Source organism: Malus domestica, chromosome 12 (genome assembly GCF_042453785.1).
Source record: "Malus domestica chromosome 12, GDT2T_hap1".
NCBI classification, from domain to species: Eukaryota; Viridiplantae; Streptophyta; class Magnoliopsida; order Rosales; family Rosaceae; genus Malus; species Malus domestica.
The window spans coordinates 23,852,992-23,874,986 of NC_091672.1; the positions used below are offsets into that span (position 1 = coordinate 23,852,992).

Here is a 21,995-nt window from a genome sequence, read left to right on the forward strand (position 1 = left end):
TCTAATCCAAATATTCCTTCAGAGTTTCCATTGCAAATTAAACAACAAATAATATACAAAAATGAAAAAAACCATGTGCGATGTGTCATACCCTAGCTTCTTCCATCTGCGATAGCAGCAAAAGGGACATATCAAATCATGCTAGTAATAATCTTGGTCTCCAAGTTTCACATACATACAGAATCTGTTCTATTGAGGTCCAGCTATCTTTCAGACGTACGTTACCGTGTTTTTCCCTCTCTGTGTCGCTGCTGCTTCTCTATCTCTAGCTGTCACGTATAATTACAGGTCATGACTTTGTGTATTTTTCACCGACGCATATATGTAAATATAGGATTTTGTGCCAAACAATTCGGTGGTCCAAATATGCATGCATGTTTGCCGCCGTGGAGAACTTAGCTTTGGTTGCAGATATGTGCAAATATCGATCGGATAGATACCCAAAGTTGGAATTTGATGGTTAGTACCATTTCTTGTCAATTTGTTGTGCAATGCATTCTGCTGGACCACTGATATCAGCACAAGCAAACTGGAGCCTACTATTTCTTTTTATTTTTTATTATTTTTTCTTGGAAAGTCTTCACTTGTTCACAAGTTTTAACAGCATCTTCAACGGGAGAAGTTGTGTAAAGGAGGTTTTTGGCTCCAAGCTAAATGGGGTTAATTTCAATATGTAAAAAGATGTTTAAATCTGAATCTACATATTGTTTGGCAACTACCTGTATTTACACAGTTGGCGCATGAACAATAACAAAGAGTGTCAAAAGAGATTGATATAACTTCTCACTTTGGTCATTGAGATTGACAATCAACAGAAGTGGTTCCTGATTTTTCACTATCAATTCTTTTGGTCCTTCAATGGAAAATCCCCGTTAAATAGAAAGCAAGTGGAGAGGTTGATTGGACAAAAATATCCTCAATTTAACGGAGATTTTTCACGGAAACACCAAAATGATTGACGGTGAACAAACTTAGGGATCACTTCTATCGATTTTCAATCTCAATGACCAATTAAATTGAGGAGTTAATTATGTTAATCTCAAAAACCATTTTAGTTAAAAAGCCTTGGTTCTCATTAGACTGGTGTATGTGTTTTAACTGTAGGAAGTTGAAGTTTCACTATAAAATTAATTGGAAATACAAGAAGTAACCCAACTATTATATATAAGCACATGCAAAGTCTCGTTTATCTCCGATGTCGAATTTGTACTCTCAACACTAATTTCAAACTTTTAACAATGTGAACTTATCTAATGTGCTACATCATTTTGTTGAATGAACTTCTGAACTCAAATGTCATAAAATAGTTGTGGTGCTTTCCTACGAAACTATTGAAAATTAATTTTTCTTTTATATATTATGGACGTCAACTTGGCAACCCACATGGTTACTATTATAGGTGTAGTCGGCAGGTAAGCTTTTGTTTTGTATATTTCAATGCCATGGAATGTCTGCAATTATGCGTGCCACTTCTTAAGTTTGACCAGCTTCTATATTGAGGTGATGTTAACAAGATTACATAATCCAACTCTCTAATAAAAATAATCTCTCCCGTTTAACAAGCTCTGCCTGGCCTTGATTAATTAGTATAATCTCTCTTTTGACTGTAATCACATGGTTACAGTCCTCTTCTTTAATAAATAAAAAAAATAATCGATATCGTATCATCTATTTGACTTTCTACAAATCTAGACTAATATGATATATGGAAAATGGGAACGGACTTTTCTTGACGTGCCACTACTTTTGTCAAACATTGGAAAAATTCGTAAGCTTCTTGGAAATTATTTGCTAATTATTAATTAAAATGGACCACGGGAATTCGGAATTCTCACAATTTAATAAGATACTAGAATCTCTCCAAACGTATACATAGATTTTTTTTTTTAAAAGATTTTTTTCAAGTGAAACAATAGAGTTTTTAATTGATAATTAACGAATGCTTTTATGATAATATTACGCTCCACACGGATGCTCATGATAAGCCGGGGCTCATCTCTTAAGATACAACAATCTTTCGTCCTTGTGAGAGTAGCATTCTAAACCACAATAACAAGCAAACCCAACTGTCTCAACGACTTTAAGAACATACTTTTTTTTCTCTTTAAAAGGAGGAGGTGGCAAGCCACGGTTCTCCATCCCTTCTGGAGGTAGGAAGACTCACAGAGGCATTTCAGTCTCCCCTGGTCAAAAATCTAGCTTCTACGCCAGCAGTGAGTTTTGAACCCGAGACCTTTAGTTTTTAGTTTGAAGAAAGTCTCGCAATTCGTCATTCACCAGCTTGTGGTTCTAAGAGTGCTTAAAATGATGCATGTTTAATATGAAAGTGTAGTTGTGAGTGAATTAAATATCTTTGCCAGGTGATCAAACCAGAAGCCTATCGATAGGAATTTCATATCTGTCGATGAAAGGATATAAACCAATAATTCAAAGGATATGTTCCAAAAGTATCTTCTGTATCTGATGAGAAGTACCCTTTCGTCATGCAATTCTTCCATCAGTGCCCAGTTGATCCATCCCTTCCTTTGATTCCAGGAAATGCAAAACCCAAAGCCACAATGACTATAGCGGCACAATTAATGTCTATACCAAACGAATAACAATAATAAACAATTAACGTTACACACTTTTAAGAGTGCCTAGCACTAGTTATATATTAAAAAATGTCTCTCGTATGCACTTGAGCGCAAGCAGAGAGACTAGTTTCTTATTAAAGAAGGGGATTGTTTCTTTACTATTACCGAAGCTACTGAAAATTTTGTGAATTCATTTAGAATTTTCATTTATCTCCATATGTAGGTGGCACTCAGATGGTTATTACTTATTAGTTTTTTTTTTATTCAGGTGGTATTTGCGCATATAACTAACTAGGAGATCGATAGCAAATGTGCCATTTTTTTAAATAAAAAAATAAGCAGTATGTGACCAATCATAATAACAATTTAGAGTTTATTCATGTAACAGATCGGATCAAATTTGAATACATTCATTTAGTCCGTACATCATTTTTATTCTTATTTTTATTTATGTGGTAACTTTTTATTTGAGAAATGGTGTTAAATTCTTTACTAACAAGTACATGCGCAATATCCATTGTTACATTGGTCAGCGTTGCATCCAGGTGGGCATGTTGCCATGTACTCGCACTGCCAGTCCCAATAACAGAAGTGGTGGGGGTCATCATGTCGACGTCGACTTTCAACTCCAACTCCAGGACGAGAACCTGTTAAAAATTAAGAAAAAATAATTAATATCATCAAATAATTAAGCAGGATAGTCTAGTTAACTACTCTTAACTAGTTACTATTAAGAATTTATGAAAACATTACTTTTTCATACCAGTGATTGCTTCTGCCATGGACTTCTTGTTTGCACAGCCACAAACACATCGACCAGTTTTGCACATGTTGGCTGTGCACTCACCACACAAGCTTAGACAATCAACAGGGCGTTCACATTGCACTGATGCGTCCTTTATTGTGTCTCTTGCTTCAATTACTTTTGAAAAACCTACAGTAATCGATTAACATTTTCATCTTTAGATTATTCATTCAGTTTCTAACGGTTATGAGTTCTTGTGGACGACAGTTTTTGATTAATAATAATAATAAATTAAAACTAAACTTTAGAAATAAATAAGGTAAGTAGTGATTTGGCCTGGTCAATATCATATTCTTCATCAATCTACTGCATTTTGAGTTCGAACTCTCTCTTATCTTCATAGTTTAGATGAGTAAATTTTACAATTGTGTTGCCGAAACATAGAAATGCAACGTGAAAAGAAAGTGGCATACCAAAGGCAAAAACTAGAAGCGCCACCAAGAAAATCACTTTGGCTTTCTCCATTTGTTTCCCTAAGACTCAAAATATAATGCTTAATTAGATAGAATGTCGAGCATAGGATGAAAACATGCATGTTGCGTGCTTCAGTGCCCCAAACAAATTACACTCCAGATCACTCCACATTTTTTTTGCCTGTGAGTTTTAAAACAAATTACATTTCAATTACTTAGGCCTTTCTTTTTAGCTAATGACTTCGCCACGACAGTCTATCATTTTGAGGATTGGAAAGACTTACAGAGGCATTTATAGCCTACATTAGTCTCTCACACTTGTACAGAACTCAGCCCCAGAGTTCACCTTGAATTGAAGTTGAACTCGAATGAAGGCTAAAAATACAAAAACTTTCTTTTTTGGTCAGCTTAAAAAATACAAAATATATGTGGATTATTGGCCCAAACTAGAGGTGCCAAATCAACTCATAAGGTCGTTAATGGGTACCCATTAAGATTCATTTAATTTGATTTATCTTACACCATTATCACAACTACCAACCTTGCCTATATATTATTGTAATAACAAATTAAACGTGTCAGAACGGGTACTCATTAACAACTCAATAGGTTGATTTGACACCTCTAATCCAAATTTCATCATACTAAAACAAAACAATCATGAACCATGTGCCATAGATGAGTTTAGCACTAGCATATTCATACTCATACTTCCTTTCCCTTCGGAATAATCTTTCTTCTTGCCTTACAAACTCGCTTGTGTGGTCAATCAAGTCCTTTGAAGTCCACCTTGGTTGACGGCTTTGCCAAATCGGTTGTCAAGTCCTTTCCATGATGCAAACTTTGTGGCAAAAAACAAAGTAGTGATTATAATCAGCTGCAGCAATCTGAGCTTCAGCAGCAGCAGCAAAGGCCTGAAATTGGTTACAATAGTGCACCACATCCTTTTCCATAATCGGGCCGTAATCATGATTATTTGGGAACTTTTGATGGAGTTGGCGTGGTAAACCGTAAAAGAAAAAGGTACCACAACCAACCTTCACAGTGAAAATGGACTGATTACAAACCCTAATTATTCTTCAATCACAGGTCATCGCTGATAGCCCACGGTGGGGTTTAAATAACCAGCCTGAGTTTTCCTGGGTTTATTGGATGGTTGAAGAATGTTTGATAGGATTTTTACCAGTAAAAGTATGGATAAAAACACTTAAAATACTTGCAAGAGTACACAGTTATCGTAGTATCAGCTCAATGTAAGCTCGTTTTCCATGGGAATTGAATGAATAATTTTTATTTAAACTAATCCTCAGCTAATTATTTGAAACAAAGTTTCGAAAAGGTTGATTTTGAAATTTAAAATAACAAAAACGAATTTAACTAAAAACAATTAAATTGATCAACAAAGTAAAGAAAGCAAAATAAAACAGTTTGGAAAACAATTTAAACAGTAGGGTTCCGCCGTCACCATTATCAATCCTATGAAATTTTACTAATTATTTATGAATTTCCATATACATGCTTTGAAATTTTGAATGTTAGGTTTTCCTAATACATATTTTCCTCGTGATGTTCAAACAAAAACGTATATCTAACATGCAACCATCTGTGATGTTCAAATCAAATATAAACATGCAAGACTCATTAAGTTTTGTGAAAACCTTTTGAAAAACCATGCAACCCTTAAGAGTGTGATGTTCGTCTTAAGTGAACTTACAATTACTAATCACAAGAAGCCCTCCTCAATTTTAGGGTGATGTTTCAACAAAAAATTGCATCAAATTACTTGTCTAAATACCCTAATGGTCACGAATCACTAAGACAATTAGATAGTTTAATCATGATGATTAATGATTCAAAGCAAGCATGTATCCATTCATAAGCAAATTAATAAATCACATATTCATGTTAAGGCTCGTGGCCTCTCCCTAGCAAAACAATTAGTGACACATAATCATAATAAAAACTAAAGAAAATATCATTAACTAGAAAAGTGATTGAAAACACGTAAAAAAGTTTGAAATTCTCCAGAATAATGTGTCTTCTCTCCAACCCTAATAATGGCTAAAAAGTTTTATTTATACTACTACAAAATAAAACCCTACCTAGATAAGGTCTTAGAATAAGACTAGGAAACTAAATAAATTAAAATAAATTAAGAAATATTATCCTAAATTGACTAGTAAAATTTGCTTAAAATCAGCCAAGTTTTGGACTCAAATCTGCTCCAAAATCAGCCCAAAAAGCTGGATTTAAAGCTTGGATTATGCTAAACACTTCTCTAGAAGGCCACGAACCCATTGGAAGTCATCTTGAGCTCCAAAAATCGCAATTAAGTAAAAAAAGTCACTTTCCAACAACTCTTCTTTATTTCATTGCCAGAAAATAATCGTAGAAAAATGTGAAACTTTGACACGAGCAAGTTGAGAAACTCACAAACATACTCTAATTGGAATCGCTAAAAAATTCCACCGTTTGACTACTTTTTGCTCAAGAGGAAGTCGAAAGTCCTACATTAAGAATATAAATCAAAGTATTACAATTCTCACAAAATAACTAATAAATTAATACCAAGATAAGAGTAAAATATATAATATAATATCGATTCATCAATATTCATACTAAATGGTATAAATTTTTACTCTTTTAGTAATTTTCAAGTACCAATGCCTAGGGGTGGAAAAAACCACCGAAAATCCTAAACCGTACCAAAAAAATCCTAAAGTCAAACCGAAAATCCTGAAAATTTCGGTAGGGAAATCGGTATCACAATCTGACTTTTTTGGTAATACCAAACCGAACCGAAGTTAAAATATATATAGTTTTAACTATTACAGGCCGTTGGATTGGTTGAGAATTAATCTCAGCCGTTCATTCAAAATGTAGGGGTGGAAAAAACCACCGAAAATCCTAAACCGTACCAAAAAAGTCCTAAAGTCAAACCGAAAATCCTGAAAATTTCGGTAGGGAAATCGGTATCACAATCTGACTTTTTTGGTAATACCAAACCGAACCGAAGTTAAAATATATATAGTTTTAACTATTACAGGCAGTTGGATTGGTTGAGAATTAATCTCAGCCGTTCATTCAAAATGAAACCTTTTCTCAGTCTCAACTTCACTTTCAGACTATACTGAAACTCTCCGCCCGACCCCAAACCCACCTCGACCTCCACTCTTTCACTCTCTCCCCCTTACCTTCACACTACATCCAGTGTTCCATTTTCTTTTTGCATTTGACAACATCCTCTGCATTCGATAATCAATACAGCCACATCTGCTTCCTTCTACTTCTCTCTTCATTAAGGTAATCTTCTTGTCTTCATCAGGTAATCTTGATGTGGTAAAGTCTGTTTGTGGCTTCAATTCGTTTTTAATTTGGGCATTTGAATTCTAGGGTTTTGGATTTGGGGTTTTCAATTTCGTGTTATATTTTGTTTGAAATTTGGGTTTTTTAATCATATGGTTCTTCTATAATTCATTTATTTCCTCCTCGAAGCTAGCAGACCAGAGCTCCTTCGCCTCCTCCTCGAACTCTCTCTGTGAAATCGGGACTTGCAGCCAAGCACGGAGAGCCGATACAACATTATCATGCACTGATCTTTGATTTAGTGAGTGGAAACCGTAATGGTTCATTTACCTTGATTTATGGTTGCTCTGCATCTTTGTAATGGACCTGAGATATAATATTTCTGTTTCTGGTGTATTCCTTCTGCACTGCTCGATGCATCGTATTCGTTTTGTGTTGAATAAAAAAGTTTGTTCTTCTAGATTAGGGTTTGTGAAATTTAGCAATTGGAACTGATATGGAGGTTGTTGAAACCTGTCGAAATGTGGGCATAGTTTTTGGGGTTAAGTTTATATTGATTTCGGGTTTTGCAAAATTGATGATCTCACACTTTGTGTTTGATGAATAGCATTTCGAGCCGGCGGAAGTTGGAATGCTTGCTAGGTGCTTCTGTATACCTCTCGTATCTATTCGTGTGGGGAAGATCAACAAGCAAGGGACTCTCTTGTGTCCCACTGCTGCTAGGTAAACATCCGACTATCGATATCCATTGGTGCTTTGATTTGGTGTGTTTGTTTGTTTGAAATGTTGTTTGTAATTGATATTTTTCACTACTTTTGCTCGTTTAAATAGTTTGAACAAGAACCGTACAAAGTCAATCACTTAGAACAACTGATTGTCTTTGCGTTTGGATAGCTTTGCTGGGAATCTTTGGCTTTCGATTTAACTGTTGTTGGTAATATCCTGATGTTAGTACTGTCCGATGTTTCACAGTTAATCAAACATTTAATTTACTCCCGTTAGTTCAAATTTGTCCAATATTAATTGCGGAATGGATTTTGTTAATTGCAATAGGCGATTTTGTTACTTAATAATATAGGCAAGGATTTTGGTTTGATTATGTTAATTGCAAATGTCAATTGGGCTGACAATTTCAATATATAAGGTTAAATTTTAGCCCAAAAGTTCAATATGTTAAGTTTTAATCCAATAGCCCAAAAGGCCAAAAATATTTCGGGATTCCCTATTTGTTCCGAAATTCTGAAACTATTTCGAGATTCTCAAAAATTTGACTTAGGATCGATCTTGAAATTAGGATTGCCGATAACTTCGGTTTAGAAATTGGGACAAGAGTTTCGGTACCAGCCCTACCAATGCCATTTACATTCTAAGAAGGTTTCAATGAATGCTCTTTTTCTTGGTTGTTTATTTTCTTTCCATTTCTCCTTCATGTTCGTGGCTGTATTCTAGGGTTTCTTGGAAAGTGGAAGCACTCTGTTCTATAAGATAAAGATGTCAAACGAATTACCCTTAACATTATGATCCATATGATCCTCCTCATGGTTTTTAGGGTCTCTTTATATATAGAATCCTCAGTTCTCATTTACTAAGGAGCACTTCGCATGCATCATGTGTTTTCGCCCAACACGTGGGGACATGATCGCCGTGTCTAGATGGAAAGATTGCATGTGTGTCTGGGGAGAGAAATTTGATTGGGGGCAAGCCTAAGCACTTTCATAAGGAATGGGTGTAATATAGAAGAGATTCTCTCCTGCAACTAAAACATAATTTTAATGGCATCACTCTTTTAATAATATTTAACACGGTGTTTAAAATGTAAATCACTCGTCCAATGATCGCATATAACGTTGTGAATTGGTGAAAGGAAAGTATACGTCTCCTCCTTACGTATGTACAGCCTCTGATATACGTGGTCCTACCTGTCTGCGAGAGTGGCTAGTTAAGTTGCTATACAGAAAATTTTCTTGTTATTAGGATTACCAGTGCTTAGGGGGGTTCCAGATAGGGCTTCAGCCTCCTGTAATCCCTTCACGCGATGTAAGAAATGGATAAAATGTCAAAAGTTCCAATAAAGGGTAAAAACCCAATCTCTTGGGCAGCAGAAACTCACTCCGCGTTTTATTTCTTAATATTAATGGTAAATATCTCTAATTGGTGCTTAAGGCGGCCTCCTTCATTTATTTTTGGTTCATTGGCGAACAAGACAAGTTCAAACATTGTAAGAGAAATCATTCTGACAAACGGTTATTATAGACCTACGTGGAAAGCTTTTGACAGAAAAAGAAAGTGAGATGCAGGCTTGGCTGCCATTCCAAGGCTTTTATGTTGCCGTTCAGGCCTTATTTAAGATAGGAGAATGAGGTTAAAGCCGTCTTTTGCCTACAACGAGTAGCAGACTCTGGTTTCAATGCACGTGTGGAAGCCTGACTGAAGTTCCCACCCTACTTCCACTCAAAACGAGCATGTGACACTTGTTGAAAATGAGTCCCACATTGATGGGAGGAGAGACCTTGTATGGGCTTATAGGAGGTTGGGCTTCTTCCTATATTGCCAATTGATTTTATGATGGAACCTCAACTTTCTTCATGGTATTAGAGTAGGTTGTCTCACGTGCAAAGCCAAATGGCCACCCGCGCTCCATGTCACCCCATTGTGTTGTCCACATGTTAGACTTGAAAATTCGCCACACGTGAGGGGCCGTGTTGAGAATAAGTCCCACAATGATAGGAGGAGAGACCTTGCATGGGCTTATAAGAGGTTTGACTTTTCACCGTATTGCCAATTAGTTTTATGGTGTAACCCCAACTTTCTTCATTTCTAAAGGACATTCATACTTGTAGTTCCACTTTTTCTTTTTGCTATAACAGGAATACCTGTGAAATCAGAGCCTCAGCCCCTACCATTTTTTTCATGAAATGAAAGCTGACTAGCAATCGCTTGTTTTTCTTATTAGCATGGATTGGATGTTAATAATGAAAGGTAGAACATCTATTAGAATGGGGAGTTCCTATTGATTTCCCCCGGTTGCCAGACCCTTTAACAATTTACTATGTGAGGTCTTGAGTGAGAATCATAATTTCCCCATAGAAGTTCCTATTGGTTCTATTGATTATTGATTCAACTAGAAGGACTCCTAGCACCAAACTTGTATGAAAGTGCTTCTATCATCACATAATTAGCAAGAAATGGGTGTTGGAACAAGTCTTCTTAGAATTCTTAGTTAGAGCATCCTCTTTTTCTACAACAGCGGGAAAGCGGTGCATTCGTCTTGGCGAACTTAAAACAAAAAATACATGTCGATGAAAATAATTCAGTTCCATCTTAGGTTGTACCTTATACAGGCTAGTTTGCCACTATCAAAGTTATAGTCAAGATTTGGTTTTCTTTTCATCAAGAACACGATAAGAGCATCCATTTCACAAAAACCTGCAGACCCCATATCCTGCCACTTTAGCACCTTGTGATTTTTGAGAAAGATCATTACGATGGTTAGCAAATCTCAATTACAAAGATTTTACTACACTACTTATAACTTTTCACCGAAGACGAAAGAATAATCTCACTATCTTTTCACGCATCTCTTGATTTTTACCATCAGTCGTCGACTACTCTATGGCTAGTCGTCTACGATTATGACTCGCAGGCTCACATACCCTACACGGCTAATGCTATCATAATTCGGCTCACCTCATTATGAGTGACGACCATGGAAGAAAAAATAGATAATATCGGCGATATTTCGCCGATATTATTGGTTTTTTGCTTTACCGATATTTTAATAGGTATCCAAAATATTTTCGTCAAAATATCGCGATATTTTGGTTTCTCGACAGTCACAACCTCGCCGGAGAATCGGAATAACTCCGAGCAAGAACGAAACCTGCAACCAAACGGAACAAAATCATCACTATCTTTCAACAAAAATCACCACTTTATACCAAATCAGTGACAAAATTACACTAATCCGAGAAGCAAGGGCTTGAATTCGAGCAAGATCTGGAAGAAAACAGTAGAAGCTAAGAAATCGAGTACCTCACCGGCAGTTACAGTGCTAAAGATCATCATCTTTGGAAGGCCGCGGATCGTACGGAGCTGAGAGATCAATGAGCAAGCATTTCACAGATCGTATTCGATCAGCGGCTGAAAGAGAGGAGAGAGAGAGAGAGCAGAGGGAGACGCGGACGAGGAGGATTGTGCCGATGGGGACGACGGAGGAAAGGTAGAGGTCGCGGCCCGCGGGACATGGTGACGGGCTCGACGAGGAGTAAGGCGAGGGAGGAGCAGAGGGAGACGCGGACGAGAAGGATCGCGCCGATGGGGAAGACGGAGGAGAGGTAGAGGTCGCGGGACATGGTGACGGGCTCGACGAGGAGGAATGCCAGGGAGGAGCAGAGGGAGACGCAATGGAGAGATGGATCGAGAGATGATGTCTGTGTGTGTGTGGGAAAACTGGAGAAGGGAGAAGGGAAAGGAGAAGACTCAGAAGAAGAGAGAAGAAAAGGAGAAGACTCAGAAGTTCAGAACTCGGAAGAGAGAGAAGGAAGGATCGAGAGACTGAGCTCAGTCTCTGTGTGCATGTGTGGTGTGGGGGGTCTCGAAGTGCGTGTGTGGTGGCGTGTCACTCACTCTCTGACTTGCTCTCTGTGTGTGTGGTGGCGTGTGAGATTAAATGCTATATTTGTGGACAACGATCAAATGCTAAAGATTAAACAAACATAATATGTTCTACTGCTTAGCAAAAAAAGCTACAAACCCTTTGCTTATCAACAAAAAAAGACAAGTCCTTGCACTAGATATACTTTCAAATTACGTTGAGTAGCAACCTGATATATGTATTCAGACGAATTATAAAACAATTGACACACTCCTGGCTTCCAAAATTCAATTCTTTTACTTTATATAAACTTGAAAAAACATAATCGGCATCCAAATTAAAGTTTAGTCTTATTCAACGTATTGATTTTCAATCGTTAATTGATATACTATAATTTGGAACTTCAACGCCTAGACGCATGCTTATGTGTAAGAAATTTAAAATGTCAAATTCGGCACATTATTCTTCATCATTTTATTCACTTCCTTTTTGTTTTTAATATCCTAAATAAAACCTCTCAATATTGTACTAATTAATTATATATAAATGATTATGGTGTGTTTAAACTTCTTTCATTAATTACTACATATTTTCTACACTCACAATGTTTGCCAGCTCGCTATATAATCCACTTAAATCAGTTAAATCCATCATGCAATGCATTTCCTTCCAATTTTTTGTGATAAACTAATAGATAATTGACTAAATAAACATCCTGCAAAGTTTCATTAAAAATTTCCAAGTTTTTCTTACAATTTCCATGGTTTCCATGTAATTTTTATCGATATCGATAATCCCGATATTTCCATCGATATTTCCGTGTTTTCAGACTACCGATATTTCCGATATTACTGATATTTTCTTCCTTGGTAACGACTTATATTGGATGTTAAGCTTTCATAATCTAATGATGGAACTGCACTAAATGTACAAACTCATATGGAAGGCGGCTAACGTTTCTGTAGGATTGTTGACTTCTTGGCCCTATGATGTATCAACATAAACTACACAAGTCATCAAAGTTTTCACAAAATAAATGCAAGTTTCTTCTTTTTATCAGTGGATTGTCATGCAGAAAGCTTCGTTTTCAAAGAGTATTAATCAAACATCTCTGGTACTGTTCATTTTAATGAAAAATCATATTTTTACATTAAAAAGTCAATCATAATACTATTCATTTACAACATATTTTTGTTATTTTCGTTAAAACTCAATGTTTTCATGTCATCTCCATTAATTTTCTTATGTTTTTATTTGGTTGATCATAATAATTTGCTGTACTATACTAGTGTAGATGTGACATTATATTGTGGCATTAAACACTCTCCACCTACCACCTTGTTGGGGGTGTATGTTCATATGTAGAAAGTACTAAAGAAAGGGACCATTTGATCACAAAGAAAAATCTTTCTTGCGCTAAAGCTTGTTTATATGAAAATATTCAATTTCAGAAAAACTAAATCATAGTCAATGCTAATCAGTTTATAAGATTATAATTATTCAACATTTTCACAAGACAAAGTGTATAAACTCATTGAAATTACATTTAGAATTTCATGGAAAATACTACAAAATCCTGCCAATTTTTATGGAGGCAGGAGGTGTAAGCAAGCACATATTCCAATTGCTTTCGTTGCTGCTATACTTGTGTCAGTGCCTCAGCTGTCGCTAAAAGGCTCGAACTCCTTTCACACCTAAATGGAAGAGCTCAAGCTTCAACTAAAAGTCTAGGGTTTGAAACATCGAAGAATATTTACGACATTTCAGAAGAGTTTCCTTGTTCTTCAAGCAGTAGCATTGCAAGTCCACAGATTTCCCCATATATTTTCATAAGAAATCTCAATACATTCATCAATGGTCTGGTGCACTAGCATGTCCAGAATCCGCCCTTCAAATTCCTCGCAGATTTCTTCGAAACCTTCGAACCCGACCGCATTCTTGGCCACCCAATTTGATTCTTTCAAATCCTCCTCTATCCAATTTTGGATTTTGGAAGCCAGCAGCTCTGCGTAGTCTCTGGTTTCCTCCTCCCTAATCGGCTCAAAATCTTTCCTTTTAGCTGCGTTCACTTCTGATCTGTCACTAAATGGAGCTTTTGGCGACGGTTTCACCTTAGAGTTCAAATCCATGGGAATTGAATATCCTATAAGAAAAATTAACCCACAAAAATGAATTTAGAATAAATTGGTTATACAACGTGCTAAATTGCAATCAAAATTGAGGAAACAAAAGCAGACATGCGCTTAGTTAAGTTGATCAACTGTATGCTCATTCTACGTTCGGTTTCGAATCTATTTTTTTTTTATAATTTAAAGATTAGAGTAATTAGAATATTCGTTGTAACATGAAAAGCAAAATTTGAGGAAACAAAACAAACCTGATAACCAAGCTTCATGCTCGATCAAAATGTCATCAATGCCAAGAACAGAAGCAACACTTGTATCATTCTCTGAGGAACCATGAAAATCTGCAGCCACTTTTTCCTTTTCAGCTTCAATTTTCTGCTTTCTCTTCTTGATTCTTGGTTCCACTACAACTTTCTTCTTCTGGGTTGTCTTCTTCATTGCAATATTTTCTCTCTCCCCCTTCAAATTTGCACCACCATTTTTAGAACCCTTTGAAGATTTGGCACCAAAATCCCTTCTGGGCTCATCTTTTAACCTACAAATGTTCTTGTTTTGCTTTATCATTACTATTTTCTCCTTCTTCTCCTCCTTCATAATCTCACCAATCTCTCTGTTTTTCTCCTTGTTCTTGTTCCTCTGTTCCTTCTTCCCCTGCCTCAACTCCCCAAAACTCAACTCGGATTTCTTCACCTTCGACCCAACTTCCTTCGATTTCTCACCCACATTGTCCAAATACACAACCACAAAATCATGGCTGCTCTTCTGACCATTCATTACCTCCGGGACTTCGCGAAAAGAGACCGAAGTTCGAACCCTTCGATGCTGGTGATTCTGATGATCATTCGAGTCGAAATCCATCAAGTAATCTGCAAAACTCAGTGACCTACTCCGACTGACCAAGTCCGGGCCTCTTGAAACCCAATTTGTTTCCGGCAACGAGTCCAAACCCATCAGCCTTGCCACGATTCCAGGCGTGACAGAAGCTGAAGACTGAATTTTGGGATCAGGGTTTTGTTTTCTTGGGGGTTTTGCGAGCTGGGTTGTGTTAGAATCTGAAATTTGGTCTGATGGATGAGTCGGAACGCTTCCATTGCACAGAAGCCTGCGCAGGATGATATTGAAGCAGCCGGAGTTCTGATGAACTGAGTTGCTACTCATGACTGTAAATTTGTAGAGAGAGAGTTTAAGCTGTGTTTTAGGAGTGAGAGAGAGAGGGGTTTTTGGGTGATTGGTGCTGGTTGCTTATCAAGGAAGGATTGAAGACTTTGGTCGTTGAGTTCACATTAGGAACTAGAAATATAGAGAAGATGGGAAAACTGGTGTTCAGACGCGCACTGTGGTCGCGTAAAGAATGTATTAGTTTAACACTTGACCTTTCAACGTGTTGCTGTCAGCCATGGAGAATTATAGTGGATTATTATTTAGGAATTTTAAAAAGAAGCTTTCGGTAGTTAACAAAAAAATTAAATTTTTACATTAAAAAATTAATCATGATACTATTCATTTTACCTTTTATTTTGTCCTTATCGTTAAAACTCAAAGTTTTCAAGTCATTTTCATTAGTTTTCCTTATTATTTAAGGAAATGAATCTTTCGGATCTCTTCCATCTAATACTCCTCATCAAACAATTCAAACTTTTGAAATTTGATCTAACGACTAAAAACACGGGTTCACTTTAAAAGTTTTAATAACTTTAATCATTAAATCAAATTTTAAGAATTCATATTGTTTAATAAAAAGAATTAAGTGAAATGGATCCGAGATGTTCCCTTTCCATTATTTAAGAACTCTACTTGGCCTATACTATAGAATATGGTCTATGAAAATATCAATTCTATTTATATCACATCAAGTACTAATGCTGCGTGGCGGTAAGGTCGTCATATTTCAAATTCAAGTTTAAAATATTACTAGCTTTCGTCTTTATTTGCAAGTTACATCTTGGTCCACATGTAAAAAATTAATCCAGGAAAGTCACCTGAAAAAATATTGGATGCATGTCAAATTGTGACTTATTTGCTTCTAAATTCTGATCAAAATCATTACAACTTATATATTAATGTGTCAAGTTGTGATTTACTCGTAAAATATTTTACGTGAATTGATTGGTTTATTACATGCATCAATTATAGAAGAAATCAATATGCTATTGTGATGCTAAAGCATTATATCTCTAACCTATCGTACAACGTTATATTTTCTCACATAGTATCATGTGACTGACTCGAGGTATTATATATATATATATATATATATATTTTTTTTTTTTTTTATTTTAATAAACGATGAAAAATTTATATAAAATTCATCTAAACTATAAAAAAAAGTGAGAATTTGGAGATTTAATGAGTTGAAGAATAAGACTATATCCACCAAAATAACATATTGTTTACGAATACATGCTTTCTTGACGTCCAATTGCATGTAGGGTTAGTACTAAAGATGCCGAAGTTGTTGACCTGATATTCTTCCATTTTTCTGAAATTTGAGACACAAGTAGTACGAATTCCAATTTCGAACTCACCGACTTTGCTGACTCTTAATTTGGGAGTTTATCGGGTTCAATTGGTTCTAAAGCTCAGGTGGCCTTGCACAGTTGAGTGTAGTGGTCCAGCCCAAAGTTATCTGACTTGTAATTTGGTTGACCATAGAGCTTTATGGAGGGGAAAATGTAGAAGCATGGAAAATTTGGGTCTAGTTACGCAATGAGCATATCATAATAATTTGATATTGAATGCATCATTCATTATATCTAAACTAAATACCTCTCTTAAAAATTAAAAAAAAATATCATTAAATAGTAGTACTAAGAGTTTAAGAGCAAGTTTGATTTATGTTTTAGTTAAATTGTCCATTGTTTTACCAAAGGTATTAAGAAAGATTGTAACTAACCCCTTCGCAGTTCATCGTCTACACGTTACCCTTCCATCTTCCACGGTGATTAACCAGTTTTGTGCCCTCGTCCACGGTGAACCTTAGTGGTTTTGTTCCAATTGGAAAGTGTACTTGACCCTCGGTGATTTTTCTGTGAGTTAGGTGTCTGTGGGTAAGCTTACTTGGACTCATAAATGTCGTCCTCTGAGATGAACATGGAAGAGGAATTTATGGACTACCTCTCGTTTAACTTCGAGGATAGTCTGTACCTGGAGGATAAGAGTGAAGAATTGGTACATATGGTTGGAATGCTTATTGCGGAGGTAGAACTAGGAGGTCATGATAAGTGTAGCGAGAAAGATGGGGAATGTGAAGGTCTCCAAAGCTAAGCTAAATGTGTACTACATTCAGGTGGGAGATGAAAAAACTACTCGGTGGATACTTAAGGGCAACCCCTGGTTTATTAAAGGTGCCCCATTTACTGTTAAACTTTGGCCTCTATAACAATCCTTGGACGAGATTTGTGCAAACAAGACTATCTTTTGGGTCCAAGTTCATGGAATTCCAAGAGTATTATGTATTGCCAAAAATGCAAGGATGTTAGGGGCAAAAATAGGCTCAGTGCTGGAAATTGAGAACCCTATTGCCTTAAGGTTTCAGGGTTTTCTGTGGATTCGTGTGGACTTTGATGATACAAAACCACTCCTCACCAGTTTTGTCATGTCGTGCCCTTAAAATGGAAGTCGAACTCTCCAGCTTTGGTATGAGGGTCTGAAGGATTTTTGCTATAACTGTGGTAGCTCAGTCACATTCGCAACTGCCAGTGGAAAGCTCCCATCAGCAGGGATGGTGAGAATCGCTATAATCCGAACCTGAGGGCCCTGACTGTTTCGAAATTATCGATGAGTTTATTCCCTAAACGTGCATCTCATCCTTTGTTCACCGGTGGTGGCGATAGTCTGTGGCGACATCAGGGGGAGAACGACAAGCATCATTGCGTGGATGTCGGGGATCGTGACACCCGTCATTTAGTCTCAACAATTGAAGGGACATCCGGCAGGATCTTTGGAACTTGTAGTACTGCTCATCCTGCCATCATAGAGAATATGGTGACCAAGACTGACATCTTGATGCTACAAGGTGATTTAAATTTCGATGAGCTGTTATCTTCTACATCTCGAAAGGTATCTTTGCTGGACTAGGGTAACATGGACCACCCAGATAGCTTCAGCACCCACTATCATAACAGAACTTTCACCTTAGCTATTAATGGCATGTCCCTTGATAAAAGTTGGTACAACCCAAGGAAAGTTCCCCTATGGGCCTTCACGAATGTCCACGACCTCTTGGACAACCCATTTGAGAGTGGTGCCACTATGACAAGTAAGGATAGTAGGCATGCTAAACTTCTAAGGATAATCGAATTGGAAAAAGGTGAAACCCTTCCATGCCCATCTGGGCCCAATAATTGTAGACCAAAACCATATGCAGAAGCACAACCTATGTGTAGTGACTCACCTACCACTATACTTTAAAAAATGAGAAGTAGAGAGGAACGTTTACCTGTTCACGCAGACAAAAAGCAGAAAACCTCTAACTTTGTGGTAAAATTATCCCACTTGTTCATCATCAGTCATCGTAGCAAGCGGGGGCGCGGAGGACTGAAAGGCAAAACCCATGGTATCCATAAGAAAAGTGCTTTAGAGGAAGAAACATAACTTAAAGATGTGTTGATTAGTCTATCCAATGAAGTGGTGGAGGCAGAGCATCTGGGATTGTTGAGTGGTAAGAAGAAACGGATCAATGACCTATCTCAAGTAATGGAGGCTGGCATGCACCAGCCCCGCCCCAATGAAAATTCTAGCATGGAACTGTCAAGGGCTTGGGAACCCTCAGAAAGTTCAGGATCTGCTTAGTTTCATTAAGCAGAAAGCTCCCACCATGGTTTTCCTAAGTGAAACCAAATGTGATGAGAATAAATTGAAGAAAGTGCAATTAAGTTGGGGTTTTACAAACAGCTTTGTGGTAAAAGGAAGTGGCAAATCGGGGGGACTTGCTAATGCTAGCTCTTTGCCTTGGATATGCGCTGGAGATTTTATTGCAATCCGAGAAGGAAAGAGATCCTGCTAGACTAATGGGCTAGATGATGTGTAACGCCTCGACCAAAAAAATTTATTTTGGAATTTATATTTAGTGGTAGGCCAAAATGGTCATTGTTTCCGTCTATGTTAATAATCACTCTAACATTTCTTTCTTTGACGATTTTCCACCAAAATTTAACCTCGTTTATTTTAAGGCTAAAAAAATAAAATAAAATAACAATTCAATAGAAATCACATTTAATAAACAAGTATAACTCAATATGGTGTCATTACTACCTAAATCGAGGCACACATCATCATGATGAGCCCATTAAGCTCCATGAAAACCCAACAATACTCTAAGATAAATGGCACGCTAGGAACAAGGTTTAGTTGACTAAAAAGTTAACCGTCGATCAAGATCGAGGATAAGGTCCACAACTCTAGAAATCTAAACCGGAAGATCCAACTTTCAGATTTATGATCCATAACTTCTCAACATACACATTATTCTTCTAGAACAACATAATAAAATTTCATTACAATCCAACGGCTGAATCTCCGCCAATTTGCAAATTCAAGTGGCGATCAACGTTTAATTTTACAATCTTAGAAATCCAATTCGGAAAGATCCGTATATCGGATTCCCTATCCGTAAGTTCCTATTATCCTTAAATATTACGTACTACTATGTATTAAAGTTTGGTGACGATCCAATGGTCAGATCGTTGATTCAAATAATGTCCAAGTGACGGTCTTTATCAAAACTATAATCATATGACGAGATTTCATCAATCGAACGTCACATATGGAATCAGGGTAATCAAATTAGTTTAGGAAAGGCAGGTGGGGTCTCAACCCACATGTCGCCGCACGTGAGGGCTACTTGCCTCGAGCTGTCGGAAAATTCAACTATTTCAAAAAATTACCAAATTTTACAAGCAAGTAGATCTCAGTAAGGGGAGAAATTTTACAGTTAAAAGTACCTATCATGTGGCTCAGCTGTGGGTCCTCTCTCCCGCCCTCTTGGCATCTTCCTCAGCCTCTACTAGCCTATTTTCTACTCTTTAGAAAAATTTATGGTAGGCCAGTGTCCCTCCCAAAGTAAAGATGATGGCATGGAGAATTATTTCAGATATTGTACCAACGGCTGACAACCTCTGCAAACGAAGAGTTCCAATGAGCCAGTTGTGTATTCTATATGATTCGGCACTGGAATCGACTTACCATCTCATGGAGTGTCCTTTTGTTGTTGGTGTTTAGCGAGCTGCACCATTATCTTGCCAGATTCTGCACCGGAATTATGGCTCCCTCAAGGAATGGGCTTTAACTGTGGTGCAGAATTCTAAATGAGTAGATTTTGAATGTGTCTTGATGCTACTTTGGGCTATTTGGACGGCAAGAAATTCAAAACTATGGGGTGAGACTCCAAGCCCGAACCCTCTAATGGTTATGAGTCGAGCAGTGGATTGGTGGCAAGGCTTTTTACGAGTGAATTGCTCTCCCTTCCATCCAAACAACCTGAGGGCTCCCCTTTGGTGGTCCTGCCCTCCATTAGGTAGAATGAAGTTAAATGTTGATGGAGCTTGGGACAAGGAGCATTGCATTGGTGGTATAGGGATAATCATTAGAAATGTTGAAGGAATCTGTGTTGGTGCGGCTACTCGGGTGCTTAAGGAAGTGTTTACTCCGGCACAGGTTAAAGCCTTGGCCTTAAGAATAGGGCTTGAACTGGTGGTTGAAAGGGGTTTAATCAAGATGGATATTGAGAGTGATGTGCTTCAGATCGTTTCAGTAGTGTTGGATTCCTCGGTGAATCGATCTCCCATGGGACCTATCATCAAAGATGTCAAGTTCTTGCTGACTCTGGTCGCTGAAGCTTCTGTTGCCCACATCGGCCGTCAAGCAAATTCGGTAGCACATCGACTAGCTCGTTATGCCCTCCATACTGGACGAGATTGTACTTGGTTCGATGAACCTCCTCTTATCATTAGTGATCTTCTTTTAGAGGATGTTTCCCTACCTTGTACAAATAAGCCTTCTTCTAGCTTTATGAAATATATATCGTCCTTCTTCTTCAAAAAAGAAAAAGAAAAAGAAAAAAAAAATTGTAACTTTAAAGGTTAGTTCTGTAAATTTCAAAACAATTGACTAAAGTATTATATGCCCCTAGATCACATAGGTGTAAAATGTGATTGACCCTTGGTTACAATTTGCTTGACTAAAGGTGTTGATTAATTTGTCATTTGCAGTTTTTTTTATATAATAATATTCCACTTTAAAGAGACAATCAGATATATGGGTTAAATCAATTGGGCATAGATAGTATGTCTTCCTCAACCCAAGTTCAAATGCACATCTCCTCCATACATTAGAGCAGCTTAATTAATCTTGCTTAAAGAGAAAGCCATAATTAATTATCAAACTCGTCGTACAATTAAAAAAAGAAGAAAATAGTACGTGGACTCGCCCACAAAGAGTCCGCATAAACTTGCTAGACACATGGATTTTAAAAACTTAACCACATGGAACCCTACAAGGGAGAGGGTCTTGGTTGGACTCGCTTTCGAGCGAGTCCGCCTGGCAATCCTCATAAAAAAATCATAATTAATTATTAAACTTGTTATTTGAGTTGAAGGTCAGACTTCATATTAATCAATAAAGAGGAATATCAATGTCACCCTCATACAAGGCTCGGAAGTTGTCTGAGAAAATGATTCGGCCATTTGTCCGGAGTTAGGGATTTGATTAGTCAAATTATGCTTTCGTCGTTTAACTGGATGCATTGAGACCAAAGTAGTGGGGCAAAATTTGCTTTAACACAAATTGACCTGTCAACGTGTTGCTGTCAGCCATGGAGATTTATATTGGATTATTATTTAAGAACTCTACTTGGCCTATGCCATAGAATATGATGAAATATCTATTCTATTTATATCACATCAATTACTAATACTATGTAGCGGTAAAATCGTTATATTTTGAAATTTAAATTAAAATATAATGAGTTTTTTGTCTTTATTTACAAGTCACATTTTTACAAAACTAAAAGGTCGTACCCAGTGCACAAGGCTCCCGCTTTACGCAGGGTCTGTGAGAGGTGAATGTCGGCTAGCCTTACCCCCATTTATGGAGAGGCTGCTCCCAAGTCTCGAACCCGAGACCTACCGCTCATGGGCGAAGGCACTTGCCATCGCACCAAGTGCGACCTCTACATTT

The 21,995-nt window shown here is 37.2% G+C and overlaps 2 protein-coding genes and 2 long non-coding RNA genes across 6 annotated transcripts; 2 read left to right on the forward strand and 2 right to left on the reverse strand.

The window, feature by feature from the left end:
* Nucleotides 1–3,005: 3,005 nt before the first annotated feature.
* Nucleotides 3,006–3,495, reverse strand: LOC114820210 (uncharacterized). The gene is made up of 2 exons (XR_011573923.1): nt 3,330–3,495; nt 3,006–3,223 (listed from the first exon to the last, which is right to left on the reverse strand). It is a non-coding gene; the product is annotated as an uncharacterized lncRNA (long non-coding RNA).
* Nucleotides 3,496–6,924: 3,429 nt separating this feature from the next.
* Nucleotides 6,925–8,920, forward strand: LOC103452936 (uncharacterized). 3 transcript variants are annotated; one of them, XR_011574139.1, is made up of 4 exons: nt 6,925–7,097; nt 7,290–7,401; nt 7,708–7,823; nt 8,691–8,920. It is a non-coding gene; the product is annotated as an uncharacterized lncRNA (long non-coding RNA). The 3 variants fall into 3 exon arrangements; XR_011574138.1 differs by lacking the exon at nt 8,691–8,920 and adding an exon at nt 7,932–8,101; XR_531800.4 differs by lacking the exon at nt 8,691–8,920 and having other exon boundaries at nt 7,708–7,912.
* A 4,238-nt stretch (nt 8,921–13,158) lies between these two features.
* On the reverse strand, nt 13,159–15,189 carry LOC103452935 (uncharacterized). Its single transcript, XM_008392464.4, has 2 exons — nt 14,072–15,189; nt 13,159–13,837 (listed from the first exon to the last, which is right to left on the reverse strand). The coding sequence occupies exons 1-2, from the start codon at nt 14,976–14,978 to the stop codon at nt 13,479–13,481; spliced, it is 1,266 nt and encodes a 421-aa protein (XP_008390686.2). The 5' UTR covers nt 14,979–15,189; the 3' UTR covers nt 13,159–13,478.
* Nucleotides 15,190–20,339: 5,150 nt separating this feature from the next.
* Nucleotides 20,340–21,014, forward strand: LOC139189893 (uncharacterized). The gene is made up of 2 exons (XM_070809156.1): nt 20,340–20,736; nt 21,004–21,014. The coding sequence occupies exons 1-2, from the start codon at nt 20,340–20,342 to the stop codon at nt 21,012–21,014; spliced, it is 408 nt and encodes a 135-aa protein (XP_070665257.1).
* Nucleotides 21,015–21,995: the final 981 nt, after the last annotated feature.